The sequence below is a fragment of the Centrocercus urophasianus genome, unplaced genomic scaffold (assembly GCF_019232065.1).
Source record: "Centrocercus urophasianus isolate 14NV4802_14NV808 unplaced genomic scaffold, USGS_Curo_1.0 seq_18, whole genome shotgun sequence".
Taxonomy (NCBI): Eukaryota; Metazoa; Chordata; class Aves; order Galliformes; family Phasianidae; genus Centrocercus; species Centrocercus urophasianus.
In genome coordinates, this window is record NW_024884733.1 from 19,059,810 (window position 1) to 19,084,041 (window position 24,232).

The following is a 24,232-nucleotide window of genomic DNA, read 5'->3' on the forward strand; positions in this document are numbered from 1 at the left end:
GGCGCGCAGAGGCGGGGTCAGAGGGCGCGGGGCAGAGGGCGCGGGGCGGGGCGCCGGGCGGACATGGCGGCTGCTGAGAGGCCCGAGGCGGAGGTGAGCGGGAGTGGGCTGCGGGGCCATGCGGTGCGAGGCGCGGTTGTAGCGGCCCTGAGATCGGCCGTAGAGGGGCTGGGGGGCTGTCGCGGTGCCCGGCCCGGAGTGACGAGGCGCTGTGCTCTGCGCGCTGCAGGTGGAGGAGGCCGGGCACGTCTTCCTCCTGATGAAGAAGGACTACCGCATCTCCCGCAACGTGCGGCTCGCCTGGGTCCTCAGCCGGCTCCACCAGGTCATCTGGGCCGTGCCCGAGCCCGAGCTGGTGAGTGGGGGCTGGGGAGTGCTGCAGGGATGGGTGGTGGCCCCGCATCTTGGTGTGTCCTTTGGCTTGGCGTGATGTCTCTTGCCTGTCTTTCACTTCTTGTTGTAGTTGAAGTCAGAAAACGAGCTGGATGTGCTCAGCATCCTGCCCAATGGATGGCAGCCGGATGAGCCCGTCCAGCCCCGGCCCTACCTCCTGGTGCCCTCCACGCGTGTCACCTTCCTGGCCCGCCAGTACCGCTTTGTAATCGAGCTTGATCTGAGCCCTTCCACTGGCATTGTGGTGAGTCCACGAGCTGCCTCTCTGGGGTGTTCTGTGCTGAAGGACTGGGCTTGGTTCCCTCTGCTGAGAAGTCGTGCATCTCTGCATTAGTTGTCACTTCTGCAGAGGTTCTGTATTCCCGAGGGGTGAAGCAGGTGGTGCTTCTCATGACACAGCCTTGCAATGGATCCTGTTTCCTTGCAGAATGTGTGGCCTTTGTTTGCAGGGTTCGTTCTGATGCAGCTGCTGTTGCAGAAGGAGGCTTGTACTTGTCTCTGTGTGGTGTATGCGATGAGACTGCAGATTCTAGAAGATGTAAAAGCTGTTTTGTTTACCTCTTGCAAGGCTTGGGGCACTGTGGCTGAGAGCTTCATAGAGAGAAAGGATCTAGGTGTGTTAGCTGATGGCTGGCTGAACATGGCCAGCAGTGTGTCTGGGTGGCCAAGAAGGCAACCTGGCTTGTATCAGAAGTAGTGTGGTCAGAAGAATTGAGGAGGGGTTCAAAAGCCATGGAGACGTGGCACTGAGGAATATAGTTGGTGGGCATGGTGGGGATGGATTGGCAGTTGGACTAGGCAATCTTAGCAGTCTTTTTCAGCCTTAATGATTCTGTAATTCTCTTCTGTTTCTGTAGGATGACTCAACAGGGGAGATCATTTTTGATGAAGTGTTTCATGCTCTTTCCCGATGCTTAGTGGGATTGTTAAGACCTTTCCGAATCCCTGGTTCAGACATTATTTATCAGCCTGAGATCTTTGTCACCATCCAGGCGTACTCCTCCATCATTGGTCTGCAATCCCACCAGGTAAAACTTGGCCTTGCCCTTGGCATCTCATTGCCTCAGCAGCTTGCTGCGTTGGTTTTCTGTCAGTCCAGAGGAAAGTAGGGATATCTGTTAGCTGGGCTCTGGTAACCAGGGTGTTGCAATCTTGCTTATTTAAAATGTGCAGCCTGCTGTGACAGAGAAGCGTAGGTGATCAACTTCTTTTTTCTGAGAGGAAGCAGAGGTTTCTCATAGGAGAGCAGGGCCCTTCTCAGAGCACAGGGAATCTTTGCCCTCATGACTACAGTGTGTTTTTGTTGGTGTTGCTCTGTTTGTTTTATTTTAATTTCTACTAATTCATTTTGGCCTGTTGTAATTTGAAACATTCAGGAAAAGGTGTCCAAAAGCTTGTCTGCCTGCTTCAACTGTGTAGCAGTGGTGACAATTTCCTCTTTGTACAAACTTAGTTCTTTTTTTGCATTGATAGAAATGTACTTCCCCTAGAAGTTGCCCTAGAGGGCAACCCCCCAGTAGTCTCTCATTTACTTGAGCTAGAGCAGGTCTTCTCAATACACTGAAGTTTGGCCTATCATGCCTGTGAGGTTTTTGAAGTTTGTTATTGTGTTGTTCCCTTCCATCTTACAGTGTTTTCATGTCATATTCACTTTTCTGGTGTTGTATCCTCTTTGCCTCCTTGTTCTGTGATACCTGGTTTTGGCAGAAATTGCCTGTACCATGGTGCCATAAATGGCATCTTTGTGCCAGCCAGCATGGGTAACTTCTGTGGAGGCAAGCTCCCCCTGTCGTATCACTCAGCCTCTTTTGTAATGGCCAGTCTAACTCCTTTCTAACTCCTCCTTCCTTAATTTCAACATATTACTCCACTGTCCAGCCACTTACTAGAAGAGAAATGTATCATTCAGTAGGTGAGTTAGAAGAAACAGATCTTTTTTAGAAATGTCAGGCCAGAGTTAATGCCTTCTAACAAGGATCCCGTGTTAATTTTTTTTTTTTTTAGAAGAAGGCAAAAGAGTAGAAATTTTTCACTTAAGAGCAAAATCTCCCAGAGCTGTGAGCATCTGCACGAAGTGCACTGCAGATGCCATGGAATTCTGTTGCATACAGGCAGTTGGCCCCAGACTGGAATAGTGACAAGGGGCCTACGCTCTACTTTGTAAGGGACGTGTCTGAACTGTGTTATAGGGATTGATACCATAAAACTCTTTGACTGATGTGTGCGTCCTTGGGCCAGGTGCTATTCCAGGGCTGCCAGCTGGATGAGACAAAGAGAGAAGCCTTTCTGCACCAAGTTTACACACAGCTGTGTGCCTTTGAAAACAAAGTGGCAGAGATGCTCCAGCAACAGTATGAACCCAAACCACAGGTGAGGAGGTCAGAGGTGGATGGGGTTTCTTGGCTAAATAAAGATCTGTACTGTGGAGCCCTGTGGGTGGAGTGGCAAATAGAGGAACACTGTTGTAAGTCTGAAGAAGGAACAGCTAAGGAGTTTGTAAGAGAACTTCGTGGGGTCTAATAATGAGAAATGAATCTGAGAAAAGCAGAACCAGTAAATGTTTAAGGGAAGGACTAATGAAAACAGTTACCTTTTCCAATGATAACAATGAAGTGCTTAAATAAAGTGTGGCAAAGCAGCCTGTTGACTTTGATATCATTGAACAGGCTGTAGGATGCACTCTTGAGTGAAAACACTTCTTTGTTACCAGGAAAACAAACCATGAAACTAAGTATACTGGAGCAGTCTCTAATACTCTTGAATCCTTTGGCAAGGATTAGCCAAAGTTGTTCCTTAGCCAAAGACATAGGTGGCAGCAGCTTAATGACAGTGCTATGGAAATAGCATTGGAGGAAAGTAAAAATGAAATTTTCTAGGGATTCAGAGTGTCTGTGGATTTCTCATCAAGATCATCTCCCTAATTTTGGAGACAAGGAATGTGAAGGTTATGTTGCAGTACTGCCATGCTGATCTAGAGTGAGAATCATATCTATGAGGACTTTTTCTGCAGTCAAAGGCAGTGTTGGCCTGGTCATGGTTATTTAGTCCTTATTTTAAAATTATTTTTTAATATTTGGCAAAACAAGACAAAAAAAAAAGAAAAAGAAAAATCTCAACCAGGTGAGCAAGAGGCTACTGGTGACCTCTTGCAGTTGTGTATCTGAAGTGCTCAACGTCTCACACTCGAGCTGAAATGTTTGTCTCTGAATGCTGAGACCATCAGTGCTGCAACAGGAGGAGGACTACAGGAAGCACAGCTTTCCTGTGTGTGCAGCTGGTGTTTTTGCAGTGCTTTGTATGCATTCCTATGCGCTGCAGTTTTTCTCTCATAGTCAACTGGCCTCTAACTTCTTCCATGCAAATGGAGGTAAGGGACGCCTTTGCAGGCCAGAGAAACTGGCAGGTCCTGCCACGGGCTGTGAGGTGGAGGTGGGAGGCCCCAGGGGAAGGGCAGCAACTGAAACTTTTTTTGTTTTCACTTTTGGAATTGCATTGGCTAGATTGTTGTCAACAAGTGGCTGAATTGAAGGCAGCTAGCAAATTAAAGTGATGGATAGTCACTTTTTTTTTTTTTTTAACTTTCAGTGACAGACTGCTCCCATTTGTGCAGAACAAAAGCTTCACTTGTTCTAACTTCTCCCAGCTTCAGTCGTCTGTGTAGCTTTGCTGGGGAGGGTCTCATCCATTCTCTGCATTAGCAGTAAAAATGAAGCAATAGTTTATTATAGGGTTGAACTGCCAGAACCTTCTGGAGATGAGGAGACTGTGTACATAGTAGGTTCCTCAGAGCTGTAATTATACAAATTCCAGGCTTTGCCTGGGGAGTGTTTTTCACAGAAGCCTACCTGCATTTGCTTGTGGCAGCACTGCATAACTAGTGCTGTCTGAACAGAGTTAAGCATGTAGGCACTGGACTTTGTCTTTACAAAGCTCCTTACCCCCCTCTGCTGCTGTGCTTTGTAGATGAGCTATAGTTGTCTCAGTGTCTTCTGCATTTCTGAGCTTGAGTAAGTGCTGAGAAGCTGCAGCTTCTTTCAGATGACAAGGAAGATGAGAGACATTCAGCATCTTGAGCTGGGAGCTGCTGTGCTCCGCAAAGAAACTTGAGCGACGCTGACGTTTCTCATCTTTCCTGTTAGAAATCAACATATGTAATAAAGCTCTGAGCACATTGTCCTCTTCCATCCCAAGCACCCTTGCCTAACTGCTATAAGGGGACCATGTGACTACAACTTGAAAACTAAAGTTAAAAGTGGAGTCTGTTGAAGTGCTCCAAGGCTGTGGTACTGTGGGAATTGCTAAACTGAAGGCGTTTGGGAGAGTGGGGCATTATGATATTGGTGTTTTTTTGTTGTTTTCATTTCTTCCTTTCCCAGGTGGATTTATCACCCCTGAGCCAAGAGAGCCCTGGTGATGTGCAGGAGCCTTCTGGGAGGAAGCCCAGCGTGTCTGTTGTCACTGCTGATGTTGGCCTTGTCAGCATGGTTCGACAGGGGATCTTGGCACTGCAGCTACTACCCTCAAACTCCAGTGCAGGTTGGTTTCATTCAGGTTGCCTAGCTGTTTGTGGAGGGTTGTTCTCCTCCTGTCATTGGCTCATGAATCTTGTGAAGGCCAGCACGTGGACCCTTCTGTGAGCCACTGGTGGGAATGGGGAGGAGAACAGTACTGCTCTCGTATCATGCATCTGCATTAGGGAGTTTGGGAGGAAGTATGACTGTGTATGTTGCTTGGAGTAACTGAGTGTGCAGAACCAGCCCAGTTTGAGTGCTTCACTATACCTGCTCAGGAAGCTTGCCAGCCCCAGAACACCTTGGAAGCTCTTGGTGTCAGTCCCAAGGCTTTTTGTACTAAGACAGTCTTAAGATTTTGATTTCTACTTCTGCCCTACTTAAAATTTATTCCCGCTGCATGTACCAGGGGAGTGATAGCTGTTTGAGATGGAAGATGCTCTAAGATACTGCTTTCTCTGCAGGTATAATAATAATTACGGATGGTGTGACTAGTGTTCCTGATGTAGCCGTGTGTGAGACTTTACTCAACCAACTCCGCAGTGGCACTGTGGCCTGCTCCTTTGTCCAGGTACGTATGCTGTTAGCAGGGGACGCGCGGGATGCTTGCCTGCCAGAGAGCTGAATATGAGTTTCTGTGAGGTGTGTTCACCTCTCGAGGGGAAGAGAGGACTTCTCTGTCTGAATCATTCACTGGTCCTCTCCCCTGTCCTCAGCAGTGCTGTACTTCCTCAGGTCTCTTCTTTATCCATCCCTTAGGTGGGCGGTGTCTACTCATACGATTGCAGCTTTGGCCACGTTCCCAATGTGGAACTGATGAAATTCATTGCCATGGCCACTTTTGGTGCTTACCTCTCCACATGCCCTGAACTGGATCCCCTGAGCCTGGATCTGAATGTATATCACAAGGCTTTTCTGCTGTACTCCTTTCTGCGTACTGGGGAGTCCCTGAATCCAGAATACTACTGTGGTGAGGAGTGTTCATGTCCTTCCAGCAGATGAATGTCTTGCAGCACCAGTCATTGGGGTGACTCCCCAAGCTTGGTTATGTTGATACTTCCCTTGGCCCATCTGGGCTATTGTGAGTATTGTGGGGACAAATAAAAGTCAGTGCTTTGTGTGATTTGGCAAGAGTGCTGCTTTCTCATACAAGCAGTGTTGCCTGCTTGTGCCTGTGTGAGACAGAGGGCTCTGAGGATGCTTGTTATTTTGGCCCTTATCAAACTCTGCCTCCTGTAGGGTCTGGGCACTATTGGGCCATGCAGATGAATCTGTGACTGCCCTCCTTGTTCTAGGAATTAGGTGGACTGGGGATAACTAATGTCCCATTTTGCACCATCCTCCTTTCTTTGGACTTTGTTCAGTAAACTGGGAACTTGGAGTGGGTGAGAAACCCTCTTCCAGGTTTTTCTCCACACTGACTAGCTCACAGATGGAGACATCCTGGCAGGCTTGTCCTCATCAGCCTTGCAGATGGCAGTTTGGCTTGAAAAATGGGGCCCCTGAGTACCACCCCAAATGTCTCTCTTTTTCTTACACTGTATATGTTAGTGCCTGAAAGTATGCCAAGAGAGATTAGTTACTAATCAAACACTGAAGCACCCATTCATGCCTGACTGTGATGCTGGTGCCATCTGTGCTGTCTGTAACTTGCCAGCAGAAACTGCTTACTGTGAAAAGTTTGAAGAGAGCTGGCCTGGGACTTTGAAATGTTGACTCTTGAAAAGAACAGATGTGAGTGGTTTAAACTTAAGGCATCCACAGATACCTTTTAGAAAGTACCTGAAAGCTCAAGGTCTTCCAGGGAAAAGTTTCCTGAGTAACTATTGCAACAGCAGTGCAGTTCCTGTCTGTCCAGGCTAAACATGCTGCTCTGTTGCGTGCCTTGTTACAAAGTCTGTCCCAAAGGAGTCTGAGCTGCACTCCACCCTGCCTCTCTCCCAGACCTCTTGGCCATGCTGTGTTGCAGAACCTGGAGTGGGCGTAAATGGTGCCTGAAGAAGTACTGTTCTTCAGGCTTGTGGGTATTTCAAGCAGTTTCTGTACAGCCCTTTGGGAGAGCTTTAGGATAAAGAGCAGGGGAACTGATTGCTCAAAACCCTGTGTCTGTTTTTTGCAGTATCACAGCACAGACTGTTCAATGAGCACCTGGTGTCTGCGAGCAGCAACCCTGCTCTGGCGATGCGGAGGAAGAAGCACACTGAGAAGGAGGTGCATGCTGACCTCGTGAGCGTTGTCTCAGTCCGCCTGCGTGAGGGCTACAGCATCCGTGAGGTCAACATCACAAAAGGTGACAAAGATTTAAACCCTCTAAACTACAGTTTTCTAGGGAGGGAAACGGCTGGAACCGAAGATGTTTGGTGGAAATGCCGGATAAGTCAGAACTGTGATCTGTAATACCAGAAGAGCTCAAAAGCACCCAGTGGTCCTGTTTTCTCATCTAGTCTGCTAGATGGCACCTTGAGAATTAGCCATTGACTAGGGGACTGCAAGGGGCTTGAGAGTATCCTAAGTATGCCAGTAAACTCTACCTAACTTTCCATCTCTGGCTGTGGCTAGTGCCTTAACTGAAGGGGAGATAAGAAAAATCTAAATATAAGTTACGAATTGCAAGCAAGGGAAGAAAATATTTTTGACCTTCACAATGACCTCAGAAGCTGTGAAGAATGGGGTTATTAAACACGGTGTAAATATGCATAGCATGGGGTGATCCAATGTCTTCATTGTCCTCTTTATATCAGAAAACCAAAGTCTGTGACACAATTTGAAAATTCCAAACATACCATGCTATATTTTCTGTGACTTTGTTGTGGTCTGTCTTAAGATCATGCAAGTTGATTCCATGCTGTGCTTGGAAGACTGTCCTAGAGCTTAACAGTTCTTTCTCAAGCTTTCTTTCTAAACTTCCTCAGACCAAATTAGAGCTGTGTGATTTTATTATCCTTAATTAAGTTTATCCTCCTCCAGCATTGTATTTATTTATAAATAATGCCTTTCTCCTTATAACCGTCCTTTTGGCAGGTTAAGTAGACCAGTGTTCTGGCTCTTTTTGCAAGGGCAGGCTTTCTACTCAGTTTATTTATCTTAACAGCAATTTTTTTTTCCAGTTTGCTATTTCTTTGAAACAGTTGATAAGAGCATTGTAAATGTGGTTTTTGTCAGTGCGTTGTTCAGTAGTGCTAATACTTCTCTGCTTCTGAAGTAAAGTACCCAATCTGATAGGGAATCACGTGGAGGCATTAAGTTGTTAGCTTAGAAATGCCTGTGCCTTTTATGCACCTTTGCTTTCAGTTGTTGAGTTTTACATTTTATGGCTGTTGTTTTTGTTTGCTTGCTTTTCAGTAGTCCTTAAATGCTCTTCAGACAATAGTAGTTTTAAATTAATCTCTATTAATTTCTATTAATCTAATCTCTATTAGTCTATTGCTCCAGGCAAAGCAGTCGGTTCTCTATGTGATGACTGGAAATTACAATTCTTCTGGCTTGTTTTTGTTTTGTTTTGTTTTGTTTTTTTAACAAGCAGAATGAATCTAAACCAGTTCTGGGGGATGTTGGTTTGGTTGTTGTTTGTTTGTTTTGGTGAAGATTACTGGCAATTAGATTACACAAGGTAATTTCTGCAGTTGGTCTTCAGGGAATACTCCAATTTCTTGCTTGGGGAGTTTTCTATTAATATTAAGATTCTACTGAGGTCTCTTGCTCAGACAGCTCTTCTGGTAGCATCTGCAGACTGTATTCACTAATCTGCCAGGTGTGGCAGGAGGTGCTTTCAGTAAGGCCAGATAGATTAAGTCCATTGTGCTCTCCTTTTCTGAGGTTGTCCGTGAAATATCTGACAAGTCAATTCCTGTCCAAGCTGTGCTCACTGTTATGTCTGTTGTAATTTATGAACCACTTCACTTAAAGTTTGGAGGACGCTGGAGAAACAACCTTCCTGTTATCTGGCAACAGTGGTGAAGTGCTCTTGATGATGGTGAAGTTCTGTAGAGAAGTGCTGGAAGAGGCAGCAAGTGTGAATAGTTCAGAAAGCAGTCAGCCAAATTCATGTTGGACCTTTCTGCGCAAGGATGAGCTACAACCTCTGGCTCAGGTTACTGTAAAGGAGCAAGTTTCTGGGTTCTGGAAACGTGTTAGAAGTATCAGCGCGTGGTTAGCATGCTTCATGCACTTTTCCTTAGGTATCTGCCTGCCTTCTGTTAGCTGCTGGATGTGAGTTGGCTGGTTGTCTTTAGAAGAGCAGAGGAGCAGCTGTACTGAGTTGTTGTTTCCTACAGAATTGAATAGTTAAGGGCAGGTGCCTGGGGAGGAATAAAAGCGGGGTAAGCATCCTTAACGTCCCTTTTCTCCTTTCTTTTGTCTTCCCTTTGAGTGCTTGGAATCTGTTCGCAGCTCAAGGGCTTCCTCAGCCAAAAATAGTTTGTGTGTTTCCACAATGTTATTTTTGTTTTTGTTGTTTTTAGGAGGAAATCAAAATGAAATGTTTGAGCTATCAAAAACACAGTGTGTATTTCTGTGTCAGCCTTCAGTGTAGTAGCAGATAGTGTTACTTATAATTTGGAAATACTAAATGCACTGGGGATTGGCTGACTGTGATCAGAAAAATTATTGAACTAACAGCTTAAAGTAGACTTCGTAAAAGATCAAGATGTTCAGACATCCAGATCTGCCTCTGCAAAAGAAAAGCATGCTTGGCTTATCAGAGCTCTCTGGGCCTTTCTGCAGAGAAGTGTGTAACAAAGAACAGTTAATTAACCTGGATTGCCAAAAGCTTTTGCTAGTGCTTGCCAACTAGAAGCTGCTAAGGAGCCAACTGGCTGTGAAGCAAGAGGAAAGAGTGCAGTTGTGGACTTTGACACTGTCACTTTTCTGCTTCACTTTGCCAAAGGCAGAACAGAATAAATAGCTTTGTGCTCAGAGGTGCCTGGAGAGGTTGTTTGTGGTATTTATAAGTGCTCTGGTTACCCTCACTGTTTGATTTCAGATATTTAGGTGTTTAAAAAGTTGCTATAGTTAGTTGGGAATACAGAAACCCTTGTGAAAGGGGATGGACTGAGAGGCATGAAAGGCAGAGGAGCTCCGTCAGAAGGCTGTGGGGTGTGATGGAGCTCAGCTCCTCTCCTGTTTCTTTTTGGGACGGCGTCAGAGGATTGCTGTCTGTAACAACAAAAACAAGTGATTCACTGTCTGTGTGGTTTTGCTGTGTGCTCAGGACAGGAGTGCTTAGAGGACTTTTTTTGAAAATTTATCTTCTGTGAAACCAGTCCAAAAATGGCTGAGCACAGGCTGGCAGGGAGAAGGCAAGGTGAGTTGTTTAAAAACCAGAGCTGGACTTGATAGTGGAAATGCTAAGTCACAGCCTGAACCAGTGATAGAGCACCTGGTGTGAAGGCAGGGCCAACCCAGGAGATGCTGTGCACCTGAGTGTCTAGAAGGGGTCAAGCCAGGATTGACCCCTTCTCAGACCTCATTTTAGGGTTGTCACTGGAGGTGAGGGCATCTCTTCCTGGAGATCTCTGCCTACCTGAGGCCTTCCAAAGATGAGTAGCTTTTTTTCTACATTTCCGTATCAATGGCTGCTGCATTTGGGCTCATTCTCATTTGGTGTAGCCAAAGACTTTGCCACCCTGCTATTATTGTCCCTTCATAGCTTTGTAGACTTTATGAAGGAGATCAAAGCAAGAAACTCCTTTGTTAGCTATGAAGTCAAGAACCAGGAATAGATTGCTTAGTAATAAGAACAGGTTAAAGATTCATTGGTGTATGACTTCAAACTAAGCAAGCGTTTTGCCTGTGTTTTCAGCTTTGCTTGTGTTGGATGATATGAACGAAGCCAAGGTGACTAATGGAAACACAGCTGGAAGTAGGAAATATTTTTCATTAATGACCTAGGCAAAAAAAAAACACGTAGGAATTTACTTATCATGTTTGCTGTTGATGAAGTAGGAAGGCTTTGTTATGAGAACCAAAATGTTGTGCAGAAAGCAATGGATGATGACTACAGCAATAGGAATGAGAGGCAGTTTGGCAGTGTGAAATGGAAGGACACCCATTTATCAATTCTTCTTTAGTCTATTTGACAAGCTAAGCAATCTTCATGTGGAAACAACACTTGGTAGAACCCTGGCAAATGCAAAGAACTTGTTGTGAAAAATATGAGGCCCTGCAAAGGTCGCAGTGGAATACAGATGGAATATACTAAGCATCCTTGATTATAATTTTTTTTTTTTTCCCAAGAAGATGACTCCTTGCAGCACAGAAAGGTCTGAGGCTGTTAAGAGGAATGGATAGCCTGTTACAGGCCGATGACTATGGTTTGATTTAACCTTCACAGTCAAAGCTGAAACCAGATAAAGATTTTTCTCCGTAGTGCACACTCCCTATTGATTTTCCTGGAAATTAAGCTTCTGAGAATAAAATTCATTTCAGAAAAAGAACAGCTAAGCATGAACTGGGCATGTACTCCTGAAATTTTCTTCTGGAAGGTGATGGGTGGCAGATTCTCTAAGGTAGCCTCCAAGTGAGGTTGTAGGGGCAAAAAGTGAGACTGCTTTACAATGGAGTGTAATCAGCCTCTGAAAGGGGTGGCCTAATGTACAAATGGCAGTAACAAACAGAGCTCTGCAGGAAGCATAGGATCCAGACTGATGACTTTGTGTGCTTTCCAGCAGATCTAGTCACCTGTCTCACAAATGCTGCAAGTCTGGCAAACTGTAGTACAAGCTGGACATCAAACAAGTGGTTGAGCAGTTGAAACAGCAGTGTGGTGCTGTTAGAGAAAGTGATGTGTTTCACTGAGCTGTTTTGGTACAAATAAATATGCATGGTCAGCAGTGCATTGATAGTTTTCTGCTCCTCTTGTTCAGTGAGGCTTGCTGTCAGGTGTTTGAATTACTTGTGCTCGAGATGCAATGGCCAGCCCATAGAGAGAAAACTGCAGTTTGAAGAGCCAGTGAATATTCAGTCTTAGCTTCTTAGTTTTGAGCGGAGCTGAGTGGAAGGGATTAAACATGGTGAGAAAGTTTTGATGCTTGATGTTCTAGATTGTATGAAGTAGTCTCTGTGCAGGAAGAACATACAGTTTAGTTCAGGAATTCGGCCTCACCTTCCAGGTTCTTCTTGATCAAGCTCTATTGCATCCAACAAAATGTCCATGTTTCTATAGTGGGATAGATTAACTCTGCAAACAGCTCACAAGAAAACTTTGTTGCTTTAAGTCCTTGCTCATCTGTGCAAAGCAGAAAGTCCTGGAAGCAAAGCTGAGGCTGCAAAGACGGTAACCCGTTGCAAGTGTCAGCACCTTCCCCAAGTTTCAGTTGCTTTCTCTAATTTGGATTGTATGTTTACATTTAAAGGACTGTTCACCAAGTGCTCAGTGCTAGCAAAGCTTCCCTCTGTTGGAGGGAAGGGAGAATAGCTTTAGCTGGAGTTGGACACTGATCCTTGTGGATCCCTTCCAACTCAAGATATTCTCTGTTCTGTGATTAGAGCAGGCAGGCAGTTAGATTGCTTTGTCTTCCTCATAGCGATCAAACAATCTCAGTGTAACTGGGAGTCCCTGGCTAGAGATATAGCTCAGATATTTGCAGAATACTTGAGATGATTACTTTGCTCTCATGCAGGTGGATCTCAGCTGGAGGTGAAACTGGTGCTGCTTTGGAAGCATAACATGAGGATAGAGTATTTAGCTGTGACACCTTGGCCTCTGGACCCATCAAAGCGCAGCACGTGGGTGGAGGTGACGATGGAGGGGAGCTATGACATCTTGCATGACATCAGTTGCACCATGAGGAAACCCATCACCAGTCTGTACCGCACAACAGTTATCCGGCGCTTCTGGAACACCTTGCAAAGGTGAGCTGGTCCTTCCCCAACAGTTCTGAGTCCAATGTAGCTAAGAAGTCACTTCCTTCATGTACTGGGGTGTGGGTTATGCAGGCAGCCTTCCCAGCTCAGGATCTGAAAAGAATGTGCTTGCAAGGAAAAGGTACATCTGACAATGAACTTGCCTTCTGGCCAAGCAAATGACTCAAACTAGTCTGTGACCTAGTCTGTGAGATTGCCTCATGATTAAGGTATTGATTGCTTCCTGTGAGTCCCAGTCCTCAGCTTTCAGACTGCCATCCCATGGAGGTGATGTGTTCCTGCAGCACTGCCTTGCTGTGAAGGCTAGTAGTACAGCAGGCTCCTATGCAGTATCTGCTGCACAGCCGTGCTAAGAAAGCACCTCATGTCTCCGAGCCTTCAGGGGTTTGTGGGTTATAATTGTTCCCTACCCAGGATGACTGTTGCTCACCACTACTCTGCAGATTCTTTTCCATACCCTTCTTTCCCAACTTTGTTCATGTGTCTTTGCATTAGACTGTTACACTTGAATTCCCTGTCGTTCTCTTTGCAGACAGGCGTTGAATCCCAGTCTGACCGTAGGAAGCTGTGCTGATGCACGTGGGCTCCCAAAAACCCAGGGAGTGCTGTGTGTGCAGGCATGGAGTGACTGGGGCATTGAAGGGGAAAACATGGGCTGGTGTTTAACCACCTCTTCTCTTCCAGCATCAACCAGACAGATCAGATGTTGGTTCATCTGCAGTCTTTTGACACAGTACCGGAGCACTTCACCATTCCTGAGAGCACCAAGAATGGAGTGCCCCTCTTCTATATCCCGCCAGGCTCAACCACTCCGGTATGACCCCTCTCTGTCCTACTTAGCATGGGACAGGTGTCCTTCCTGCCTGTTCTGTATTGCACCAGGCAAAGCTGAGTCCTAATAAACAAGCAAGACTTTCTGTAGCTCTCAGTCTTCATCTTTTCTCTTTGTCCTGGTCAGTAGCAGAGTTTGTGTGCAGTGCAGTCCCATCCCATGCTTCTTCCCTGTGAGAAGAAGCCTTGCAGAAAATCTCCTACGCATGCTGCAAAGCCTTCTCTTGTAATGATGTGAGTTTGAGACTGATGGGGAGGCTAACGTTCTTCTGTTGCAATTTTTCAGTGGAAACCTCATATATGAGTTGCTGATTGCAGCCTTGTGCCCTGGTATTGTGGCTCAGCACCATCAGGGGAAGATAGGATCTGCTAAATGGCTTTTATTTAACAGGCTCATTGCTCTGAGCACTCATGTGAAAGAGGCATATTTGTCATCTACACAGCAGAAACTAAACAGAAGATGAGCTAACAGTTTCCACTGTGAAATTCAAACCCACTGAAGCTCACAGTGCAGGATTGCTGACACACTGCCTTCTTCTTGTTACCAGTGTCCTTGGCTTTGGCAGAAGATGATGACTAGCAGAGAATTAATTTAAATTTAAAATTTTGTTGCTTAAGCCCTTTACTCCTTTTGGTTTACACAGTACATCATTCTATGTATGAACATACATCCCACAGCATATTTGGAGTGTTCCATCTTGTGGCTAACTGCTGCTTTATTTCAGTGCCAGCAGTGTTGGTATAGTTGGTTGAATCACAGTGTTACCACATAAACATGCCAGAGTTGCCCAATGCTGATACTTTGTTTACTGGTATCCTATTTGCATGTGCATTCTCACTTGGATTATCTTGGTGTTTAATTGCTCTGCTGACACAGGCCAAATATTCTCCTCTCAAGCAGAGAAGATGCCATTACATGCTATCTTTTCTGTAGTTAAATTACTTGATGCTATGTAGTTAAATTCCCAGTTAACTTGACATTTCAGCAACCGATTTATTTTTGCTTGCATTGTTGTTTGCTTGTTTCAGTGTGAACACAGTTATGCTGGGAGGCAGTTACTGAAAGCTAGGCATGTGCGTGGCCTTCTAGGTGTAAACAGCTCAGCCACTAGAGAAATTCCTGTGCTCTCTGGGTAGAAGCACACAATTTCTTGCCGAGCATAGCCTTCTTACCAGTCCATCTTGTCATTTTCTCAGGTGCTATCCCTGCAGCACAGTGGATCTGACTCGAGCCATTCCCAGTTTGCCTCCTACTGGAAGCCTATCCTTTCCATGGATGCCAACTTCTGGCAGAGGTGGCTGCACATGCATCGTATTGTTCTCCTTCTGGAGCATGACACGTATGTAACTGGCAGGGCTGAAATTGGGTGCACTCTGTAGTCCAGCCAGCGGAAATACAGCGTCAGTTTTTCCAGACACTGCAGAAGCTGCATTTCAGTTCAGTCGAGCTGCAGCTGTGTTGCAGGCCCCTATGGCCGTGGGGAGGACTCTGCTAGCTGGAGTTGATGGATGGCCAAGGGCAGAGGGACTGCGGTGGGGAAGTCAGCTTTTGTTAAGAGGGAGGTTGTTCTCAGGAGCACAAGTTATTTCTCAAGTCCTCCTTGAATTTGGATTTCCTGAGTGCAGCAGATGTGGACTATCCATTTGAAGCTGTCTTACAGGCTTTTGTTTGCTGCTGGAAAACACTTGCCCCAAAAGCACAGATTTCCTAAGGGTGGCTCTAGTAGCAGAGTTACAGGAACAATAGCTTTATATTGCATGAAGTGCATTAGTGATAATACAGGTGTGCTCTCTGCGAGCTTTAGAAGGGGGTCCCTGTGGCTCAGGGTGTGTGGCTCTAACTGACAGGCATGGACATGGGGCATATTTGGATATGAGCAGCTGTGCGGGAGGAAGGCTGATGTGCTGGTTGGAGGATGAGTTGGAATGGATGTAGCTAAGGGTCACAAAGCATTGGGGAGGAGATGAGCAACTGTGGTTTTAAAATGTCTGTCTGCCACATTCTGCAGGCCTGTGCCCAAGCACCTGCACACACCAGGCAACAACGGTCGCTACAGCACCATCCAGTGCCGCATCTCTCATTCTGCTCTCACCTCCCTGCTGCGGGACTGGAGCAGCTTTGTGCTGGTGGAGGGCTACTCTTACGTCAAGCTGATGCATAGGTGAGTGTCTGTGAGGTGATTCCGTGAGGAAAAGTGGGCACATGGCCAGGCCAGAGATCCTGTTAGACCAGTATGCTGCGGTGGGCTGGGAGCAGATGTCTTCGGGAGAGGATAAGAGCGTATAAGCAGATATGAAACCTTGTGTATTCTGAATTGCTTCCACTGTGTTCAAGGCACGGACCAGAGGGAGAGGGAAGGTAGCTGGAGGCTGAGGGTGGTTCTGCGTGCTGGGACTTAGATGTGTTGCTGCCATCTTATGTGAGCTGTTGAGCACTGGGGAACAGGCCTACGCTTGGTCTGACATGACAGAACAACACCTGTGTTATTTCAGCCCTGTCTTAATCTGTCCTCCCTAGCTCTGAGGATCCTACTCCCTCCTCATTTTATGTGGTGCGGATCATCTCCAAAGCTCCCTGCATGGTTCTTCGCCTGGGCTTCCCCATTGGCACACCTGCACAGGCCAGGAACAAGGTGAGAGCTGGCTGCTTCCAGGGGTAGAACCAAGCAAATAGTTCTGGATGTGGAAGTGGTGGATAGATCACAGGCAACACTGTAGGCAAGTATCCTCTACTACCTATTATATTAAAGCTTAGATTGATGTGAGTTTACTGTAACAGAAAGGGACATTTTAGACAAAGCTTTTTGTGAATGAAAGCTTGTCTATGAGAGATCTAAACCCAAAAACATGAATATCAATAGAATAGCTAGTCACATGAATGCTCTTCTGAATGCATGATAGAACTGTGGGCCTTGAAATGACTCAAAGATTATCTGGATTGTCCTTGTGACCAAAACCCAATCAATACAGTCTGTCAAGAACAGCAGATATTTGTCTGACTCATCTGTAAAGACCTCTGAGATGGATGTACTATGTGTTCCCTAGGCTATCTGCTTCAGTAGGTGGTGAGTTGCGTATGTATGTTGTATAATGGGACAAGGAGGGGTTAGAGATGAAATGCGAACAGCTCCCTGTGTGACCAGTGAGGAAAAAATAAAACACACCAAAAATACTTCAGAGACATGCTAGTATTTTATATGTGTGTGTATATATATATTTAATAACTCATTTGTTATTAGAACAAGTAAGGGGGCTGCCCCAGTCAGATTCAGAAGGTGAGGTCACTGTGCAAACTGTTTCTCCAGCTTTAATGGCAGAGACAAGTCTAAGTGTTCCTAGGTAGAGCAGTAAGTATGAGAAACGTGCCATTAATCTGTGTGAAGACTTGGTTATAAACAAGAGGTCTATCATTAAATTTTGATCTTTCATCTTCATGGAAAGTTTTGGTTTGTCTGATTGAGCTTCTCCTCTGATTGATCTCACTCTAAAGCTGACATACCAGTAGGGCCATCTCTTTCTGAGATGGCTGTCCTAGATAACACAGTGCTCTGGTGCTCAAACACCTTTGTGTCATTAGGAGGAGATCCAAGCTTTGGGCTTTGATTGTAAGTGACAGGTTTCACAAAGGAGTTCCCCCTGGCAAGCATGAGCTAACACCTGCCTTGTGAAGAAGGTGTGGGACAGGCATGGCACCAAACCCTGCAGCTCTGGGCAAGCTCCAGATCATTGCAGCAGGAGCTGCAAATAATAAATGGTATAATGCCCAATTTTTTTTTTCTTGTCTACCAGGGGGCTGACTAGCTTCTCAGCTGGAGGATGGCAGAAGAATGTAGCCCACCTTGTTTAAGGGGGAAGGTCCCTTCTAACCTCAACCATTCTGTAATTCTGAAGTATGTAAGGGTAGAACAATATTCAGAGCTGCTAAAAACAAGCTAAAAAAGAAAAGTAATCAGGAAGTCATCTTGAAAGTATATTGGAAAAAACAATCTAACCTAAAAAGTAGCTTTAACTCTTGAAACCTTTTACAATAGAAGTTTGACACATGAAGATGATGGAGGTGGAGTCCGTAAGCTGTGGGAGCAGTCTATCCAATCTTATGTGTAGTAGTTAACATTACAGGCTGTGGAAGGGAGGAGAAATGAATGTGGGTACTTAAACTGTTTTTGTGGAGAAGCAGGCATGCAGTTAACTTGTTTAGAGATAAGGAAAGTGATTTCTCCAGCCTTGAAACCATCCTTAGGTTGTTTTGACCTTTCTCATGCTTTTAAAAATATTTGGTGTAGTTGTTAAATTGTGGACCTAAGAGCCTTGGTCCTCCTTATCTGTATATTCGAAGTTGCTCTGGGAGCTTCTTGAACAGACTGTCTCCAGACATAGGTGATCATGTTTACCTCTTGCTTTTGCCATGACAGATTGTGGAGGAGTTACGGGACCGAATCCTGCAGTTGCGCTTTCCTCACAGGGTCCAGAGCAAGGAGGCAACTCCAAAAGCAAAGAGGAAAATGTTGGGCAGTAGTTCTCCCTCCAAATCTCCACCTGTGGCTGGGGTCCAGTCAGCCTTCTCAGACAGACCCTGCCTTGTCGTGCTGCACAAACCATTGGAGAAACTGCTCATCAGGTAGTGATGGGAACCCAAGCTGGCAGTGTGATTGCATTTCCTGGGAGGGGGAAGGGTTTGTGGGTGGTTCTGTCTGTGGCAGAGTGAGAAACTATGATGCTTGTGCTTGGTTGGGATGGTTTGAGCTACAGGGCTAAGAATGGTGGATGTAGTCTGGACTTACCAAATATGATGCAAATTAAGTTGAGTTACCACTGTCTGAGGGAATTCTGTGCTGAACTAGACGTGTTCTGCTTCTGGAAAGCTCTGTCCCAGGCCCAGCGAGCATGCTGTGAAGCCAGGCAGTTCTGGTCCTGAGCAGAGCATCTTTTCCATCTCAGCAAGCCACACTTGTACCTTCTAGGTATGAGAAGCTGCCTTCTGACTATCGAGCTCCCTTCATTCTCAACCTGGAACATCCTCCAGTGTCTGGCCCGCTCACCATGGTGGCCAATCGTACTGCCTCATCCACCCTGGCCTCACTGTCCCGCTACTTTTATCACCAACGTTGGATATGGAGCGTCCAGTCAGGGCTGGCACCAGCTGTGCCCATCACAGCAGTAGCCCAGCTCCTTTCCACACTCACAGAGTAAGTTGTACGCCTGGATGGAGATGCTTTGTCTGGTTAGTTCTAGGGATGCAGATCTGAGGCACAGAGTTTTACTCATGGCTTCCAGAGTTATTTATGCCAGTGCTTCACCCAGTTCTTCAGCTGCAGTTGAGGAAAAGGAGTGTCCTGGAACACATACAAAAGGGCAAGTGATGTTTTTATGCCTGGAGTGTGTAGATCTTCACTCAGGCTGTTCTGTGCAAGGTGCACCTCCCTCCATTCTCTGCATGCAATTCCGTGCCTTGGTAAGAGATATAACGGAGTGAGGGGTTCAGTTAATTCTTGTATTTAAGCCTTGCAGTACAGATAGAGAAATGCTCTGTGTCTACTACCTCTCTGTTGCCAGGGTTCGTCTGTCAGAGGGTTTCCACTTTGCATCCAGTGGGGATGGAATTATCAATATGGTCCTGGAGTTGCCCATACAGGTGAGCCTGGAGGCCACACTGAGGAAACAATCCTTTGTTGCTTCTTCCAAGGTAGATTCACCTTCCTGTGGCGGGTAGGTGGGTGTGATTATTTTCCCACCCACTTGTAGTGTGTAACCTTGTGGCAAGTCTCCCTATACACAGCCTCCTCTGAAGTAAACCAGTGTGCATGTTGGGTCCTGCTTTTTTATCTCCAATTAGAGACCTGCTTTGCTGGCAGGAACAGGTTATTCTGGCGGAATTCTGGGGCTGATGCAGGTTCCCTCTCTCTACCACCACAAGCAGAGCTGGTGGATGGGGCTGTGCTGTGTGATGGGCACTGGGTAGGTGTGTGCTCTTGCTGCTGGCCAGACTCATGCTGTGTCTCCCCTCCAGATTGATGGCTCAAGTGGCAGCAGCAGCAGGGAGAAGCACACCTGTGTTGTCCAGTACATCCTCTTCCCCCCACACTCTACCTCCACCAAGGACAGGTGAGGCCATGGCCCTGCTCCTGGGGAGGGCTGGCAGCAGTGGGGGATGTGACTTCAGTTTCAACCTTTGTGGGTAGTGTGGAGAGCAAAAAGGCCATCCTATAATCTAGCTAAACACCCAGCTGCCACAGATAGCTCACCAGTTAGGTGGGGCTTTGCCTGCAAGCCTGCAATTTGTGTGACTGTTCTCATAGCTCAGAGAGGACCTGCAGAAGGTTTTTGGCTCTGTTCCATCTCATAGAACTTACTTTGTCTTCCAGCTTCTCCACAGATGATGACAATGATACAGAGGTGGAGGCCATTGAAGTGGACACAGAACTGAATCTGGTCACTGAGTGCTGGGTAGAGCCACAGAGTGGCCATGTTCACAGTACTGCTGAGAACTGGAAGCACCTCCATGGCTTGCCCTACCAGAAAATACCTAAAGCGGTAAGTCCCTAAAAAGGTGAGGGCATGGGCCCTTTTTTAGAGGGAGACGAGTTTGTTGCAAGTGTACCACAGTACTATGGGATGAGTTAACTAGGAGCCAGAAGAAGTGAGAATGCTAGTAACAGGAAGCTGAGATTTCCAAAAGAGGAACTGGGCTGCTGAACAGAAGCAGCTCCTAGATTGCAAGGCAGTGCATGCAGTGTTGCTCTGGGATATGTGGAAGAATACGTTTTATTTTGTTAAGAGCTGTTCCATTAAAGGGGAGTGAGCTAGGCCAGAGCAGGCTTGCAGCATTGCCATTGCACCACCTGAACAAGGCAAAAAGAGATTAGCACAGGACTGGAGAAGGAGAGAGCAATGAGTAAGAGTGAAAGAGATGGGACTGTGGTTGTTTCTTCTTTTCAACTTGAAACTGTTTTCTGCTGCATGAGGGACTAGCAATATTGCTGTGCACAACTGAGCTTTGATTGCTTATTACAGCTCTACCCACGGGACCTTACATGCATTGCCACCATGCTGACGTTTGAATACATCAGCCAACTGTGCCAGAACAAGGAGTGGGTCTGTCCTCCTTCAGACACCAAAGCTACTGAAGGTGAGCCCATTTATGTCCTGGCAGGTTTGAGGAAGCAAAAGGAGGTAGCTAGGCACCTAGTTTATTGAGCAGTGTTAGAGACTTCTAGAAGGTTGAGCAGGTATTTTTGACAATGACTTTCTAGACTTTGGTGGCTCTCACTTTGTTGCACTTGTTCAAAGCTGTAAGGGAGATGGCTTCACTCTGGGAAGGCCAAGAAAGGCACTGAGATTTTCTGTCTGGACTGGGGAGGCTTGGACAGGGAACTCAGAAGGTCTGGTTTGTCTTCTTCCTTTCGGGTAGGGTTGTGCCTTTCTAATCTGACACAGTTCACTGAGAACTCCAGCAATGTGGGAGGGAGTAAACCCTTGCCAGACAATAAGTTTTTGCTTTAAAGCTTTTCTCAAATGTCCAGGCTGAACATTGCTACTACCTAAGCTTCTTGTCAGGAGTTCATCCTTGATCTTTTATTTGCTTGCCTTACAGTGAATAACATAGCCAGTGTTGTGTGAGTTTCAGGGAGCAAGGATGAGCCCAAATGCTGGATCATTTCACTTGTCCAGTGGGAGCAGGAGAGGGCCAGGAAAGCTCAGGGCATGGAGGACAGACTCTTTCCTGAGGAAGAGAACAGGAAGTGTGTGAAAGGATGTGGGGAGCCTGCCGGATGGGAGATCTCTCCAAAAACGAAGGGTGTCCTTGCTCCTGACAGCTCTGCTAAAATAGGCTGCCTCTGGCTCCCAGCATGGCTACTGACCTCCAGCAGTATTTCCTGTGACTTTGATGTGCAGCTCTTGTCCCCTGGCAGCTGTGGGCCTAGTTGTGCTGCAATCAGCTGGGCTGTGTAGAGTCTTATGGGTTCCGCTCTATCCTTGAATGAAAGTGGCAGGGGACTCCATCAGCAAGGTACCTCTCTGTAGGTAGCTCACAACCTGTTGCAGTCTCCAGCAGTCTTTGATCTTCATTTCAGTCTTCCTTTGTATCCCCCTGCTCTCATAAGTAGAAGGAGATGGGGCATTGTTGCTGTGCCCTGTCACTTGTGCTCGTATGTTTCATTTAGGGCTGGTGCCATATATGTCCAGGAGATCTGGGGAAAGGGCTGTGTGATGCCATCTGGGATATCGTATTCCCAATTCTTGCAGATCCAGACATGGGGGCTGGTTTCAGAGTGCATGAGATCCCATTCCAGTTCAACCTCATGAAGCTGTTGCCCAGGTGTCAGCAGGTTGAAATGTTCTTCCTAATGCTAACAAAAGGTGAGTGTCTCTTCACTGCCTGCATCCTCTGGTCCTCCTTTGGTATCTCCGTACTCCCTGCTATGTGTGCTTGTCTCCCTGGGACACAGGTGTGGGGGAGCTGCCTTGTCTCTTTGAGTAGCTAAGTGCTGTTCCCAGCTCTGCAGCCCCAGGGCTGTGCAGATGTATTGCATTCTTGTGATGATAGTTTTGGAAGAGTTGCTTTCTAAGTCTCAAATCTAGATAGTTGCTTTGCATGGTGAATTCTTGTCTTTATCCCTGACATCTGTAGACCAGTTACAGTAGTATGGAGAGTCAGTGCATGGTAGCTTGTGTTGCTGGAGTTGCATCTCGGCATTCTGCAGGTCAGGCTTTTGGAGGTGACAGGGAGAACTTCTGGCTGGGTAGAAATGTTGCTTTCTTCTGGGAGCCTGGCAGGTGGTAGCTCTGGAGATGCTGTCTCTGAAGCTGCTGTGGTTCTGTTTTGGAGCAGAGAATGAGGAAGTGACCAAGGACTCTTCGTTTGTGCCCAATGAAATGCTACTAAACCTCTTCCATGGCTGCCTGCAGCATGACCTCAGTGATCGGGAGATCCCCATGGCTGATGCTGATCATGTGGCCTTCATGGAGCAGGTTCTCCAACGGGATCGTGATGGTCATCAACCACCCTTCACTCTCCCTGTGATCCGAGGTAAGGTCCAGGAATGCTGCAGCAGGGATGCTGGCAGCTGGATTATCTCAGGGGTCCTCGCTTTTAAGCGTTTTCCTCAGCTGGTGTTCCTCAGGTTGGTTTCTCTGCTCCATTCCAGAAGAAACCTCAAAAACTTCTGGGACCCTGGAGCAGCAGGACACTTCTGCATCCTATCATCATGCTGGCAGTAATGGCACCAGGGATATGACTGGCTCCACAAGTACTCTGCAGGTACTGCTGAACTGCTGGCCCTCTCTTGAGCCCTCACCGGGGATAAGCTAGCAGCTGCTGAAGGGCAGGAGAGTGCAGAAGAGCTGAGAACAGACTGAAAGGGTGGTGTTTTTCCACAGTTGGCAGCATTTTAAGCTGTAGCCTGTGACTGAGGTTGGACAGGAATCCAGCAATGTGTGGGCAGTTGCACACACTATGGGACTTAGCTTGTTAGAGCAGCATGGATGCTGTGCTGCAAAGAGCTCAGAAATCATGGGCAATCATTGCCTGGAGGCCAGAAGCAGCCCCAGCAAAGCTGACTAAACATCTCCTGTATTTCCTGGAGCCAGGCTGCTCTGAGAATGTTGTGTGGATTTGCCAGGGTTATTTCAGTGCCAGCTAGTAGTCATGGAGGAACTTGCTCTGTATGGTTGCTGCTTGCCCTGGGGTAGGCCGTGCCATGTGCTGTAAACTTAGCAAGCTTCTGCTCTTTCCTCAGAGCCTCGGCAACACAGAGCTTCCTGAGGATGATGTGACCTTGAGTGACACTACAGGGCCTTTTTCCCCACAGTGGCGATGCTATGCAAAGCTGGTCAATCCACAGCATGTATTCCTGACCTTCCTGCCAGCCACGTTCTCAGGTGAGGGTCTCTTTTGTGGAGAGGAAAAGGAGGCAGCAGTTCTAACCACCTCCTCAAGAGAACAGGAACAACAGTATCAGCTCTTCTAGGATGGAGGGGAGATTAAATAGCAGAATCTAGACTCATTCTTCTTTCTCCATAAGGCCAGGAATAGAGCGGTGCAAAGCGATAAATGTCTTGCTGTTTTCTCCTTGGACAGTCTGCTGCTCACATTGTTTTCAGGACAGAATTCTGGCTATGACTCATTTGCTAGCTGTAGCTATTGGAATATGCCAGCAGAGAAGATTGTTAACAAATGAAGTGAGAAGGCTGATATGGGATGCTTTAGGGGAATCCCTACTTCTGGCATTGGGACTGGTCTGTCTTCCACTGGTCTGTCAACTTCCACTGGTGGAAGTTGCTAGGCTCAGCTTTGGTGCTGTTCCCACACACAAAGTGATAGCAGGAATTTCTGCCTTGGGAATGTAATATGGGTTACCTGTTGACACAAGACAGAAGGAGGATTTTGTTTGGTGTTCTTCCAGATGTACAGAAGCTGATGTCTTGCGGATTGGACAAACCTCCAAAAGATGAGAGTGAAGCTGGAGAGAGTACTCTGAGACCTGTCTGTGCAGAGCAGGACAGGACTGAGGCTGAAGAAGGGGATGCTGCAGTGCCATTACCTACCCTCAGCATAACACCAGTGCATGGTACTGCTCTCATGACAGCACCTGGCTAATGAATTAGGGGCAACACCTTTCCTTTCCTTGGCTTTT

At 46.6% G+C, this 24,232-nt stretch overlaps 1 protein-coding gene across 5 annotated transcripts in view; it reads left to right on the forward strand.

Annotated features, from left to right (window-relative positions):
• Nucleotides 1–49: 49 nt before the first annotated feature.
• The window catches only part of SZT2 (SZT2 subunit of KICSTOR complex), a 55,382-nt gene continuing 31,199 nt past the window's right edge, over nt 50–24,232 (forward strand). For 4 of the 5 annotated variants that reach the window (XM_042819069.1, XM_042819071.1, XM_042819070.1 and 1 more), the window contains exons 1-25: nt 50–93; nt 230–355; nt 464–637; nt 1,251–1,421; nt 2,632–2,763; nt 4,770–4,929; nt 5,369–5,475; nt 5,664–5,874; nt 7,024–7,194; nt 12,524–12,755; nt 13,452–13,581; nt 14,796–14,938; nt 15,608–15,760; nt 16,117–16,231; nt 18,011–18,216; nt 18,560–18,784; nt 19,152–19,230; nt 19,606–19,700; nt 19,961–20,129; nt 20,610–20,724; nt 21,843–21,956; nt 22,429–22,626; nt 22,745–22,857; nt 23,336–23,477; nt 24,002–24,166. In XM_042819069.1, the coding sequence (XP_042675003.1) occupies nt 64–93; nt 230–355; nt 464–637; nt 1,251–1,421; nt 2,632–2,763; nt 4,770–4,929; nt 5,369–5,475; nt 5,664–5,874; nt 7,024–7,194; nt 12,524–12,755; nt 13,452–13,581; nt 14,796–14,938; nt 15,608–15,760; nt 16,117–16,231; nt 18,011–18,216; nt 18,560–18,784; nt 19,152–19,230; nt 19,606–19,700; nt 19,961–20,129; nt 20,610–20,724; nt 21,843–21,956; nt 22,429–22,626; nt 22,745–22,857; nt 23,336–23,477; nt 24,002–24,166 (3,676 nt within the window). In that variant the 5' untranslated portion in view covers nt 50–63. Of the gene's footprint in view, nt 94–229; nt 356–463; nt 638–1,250; nt 1,422–2,631; nt 2,764–4,769; nt 4,930–5,368; nt 5,476–5,663; nt 5,875–5,901; nt 5,986–7,023; nt 7,195–12,523; nt 12,756–13,451; nt 13,582–14,795; nt 14,939–15,607; nt 15,761–16,116; nt 16,232–18,010; nt 18,217–18,559; nt 18,785–19,151; nt 19,231–19,605; nt 19,701–19,960; nt 20,130–20,609; nt 20,725–21,842; nt 21,957–22,428; nt 22,627–22,744; nt 22,858–23,335; nt 23,478–24,001; nt 24,167–24,232 lie in introns of those variants that run through there. The other variant, XM_042819072.1, reaches the window with a different exon arrangement.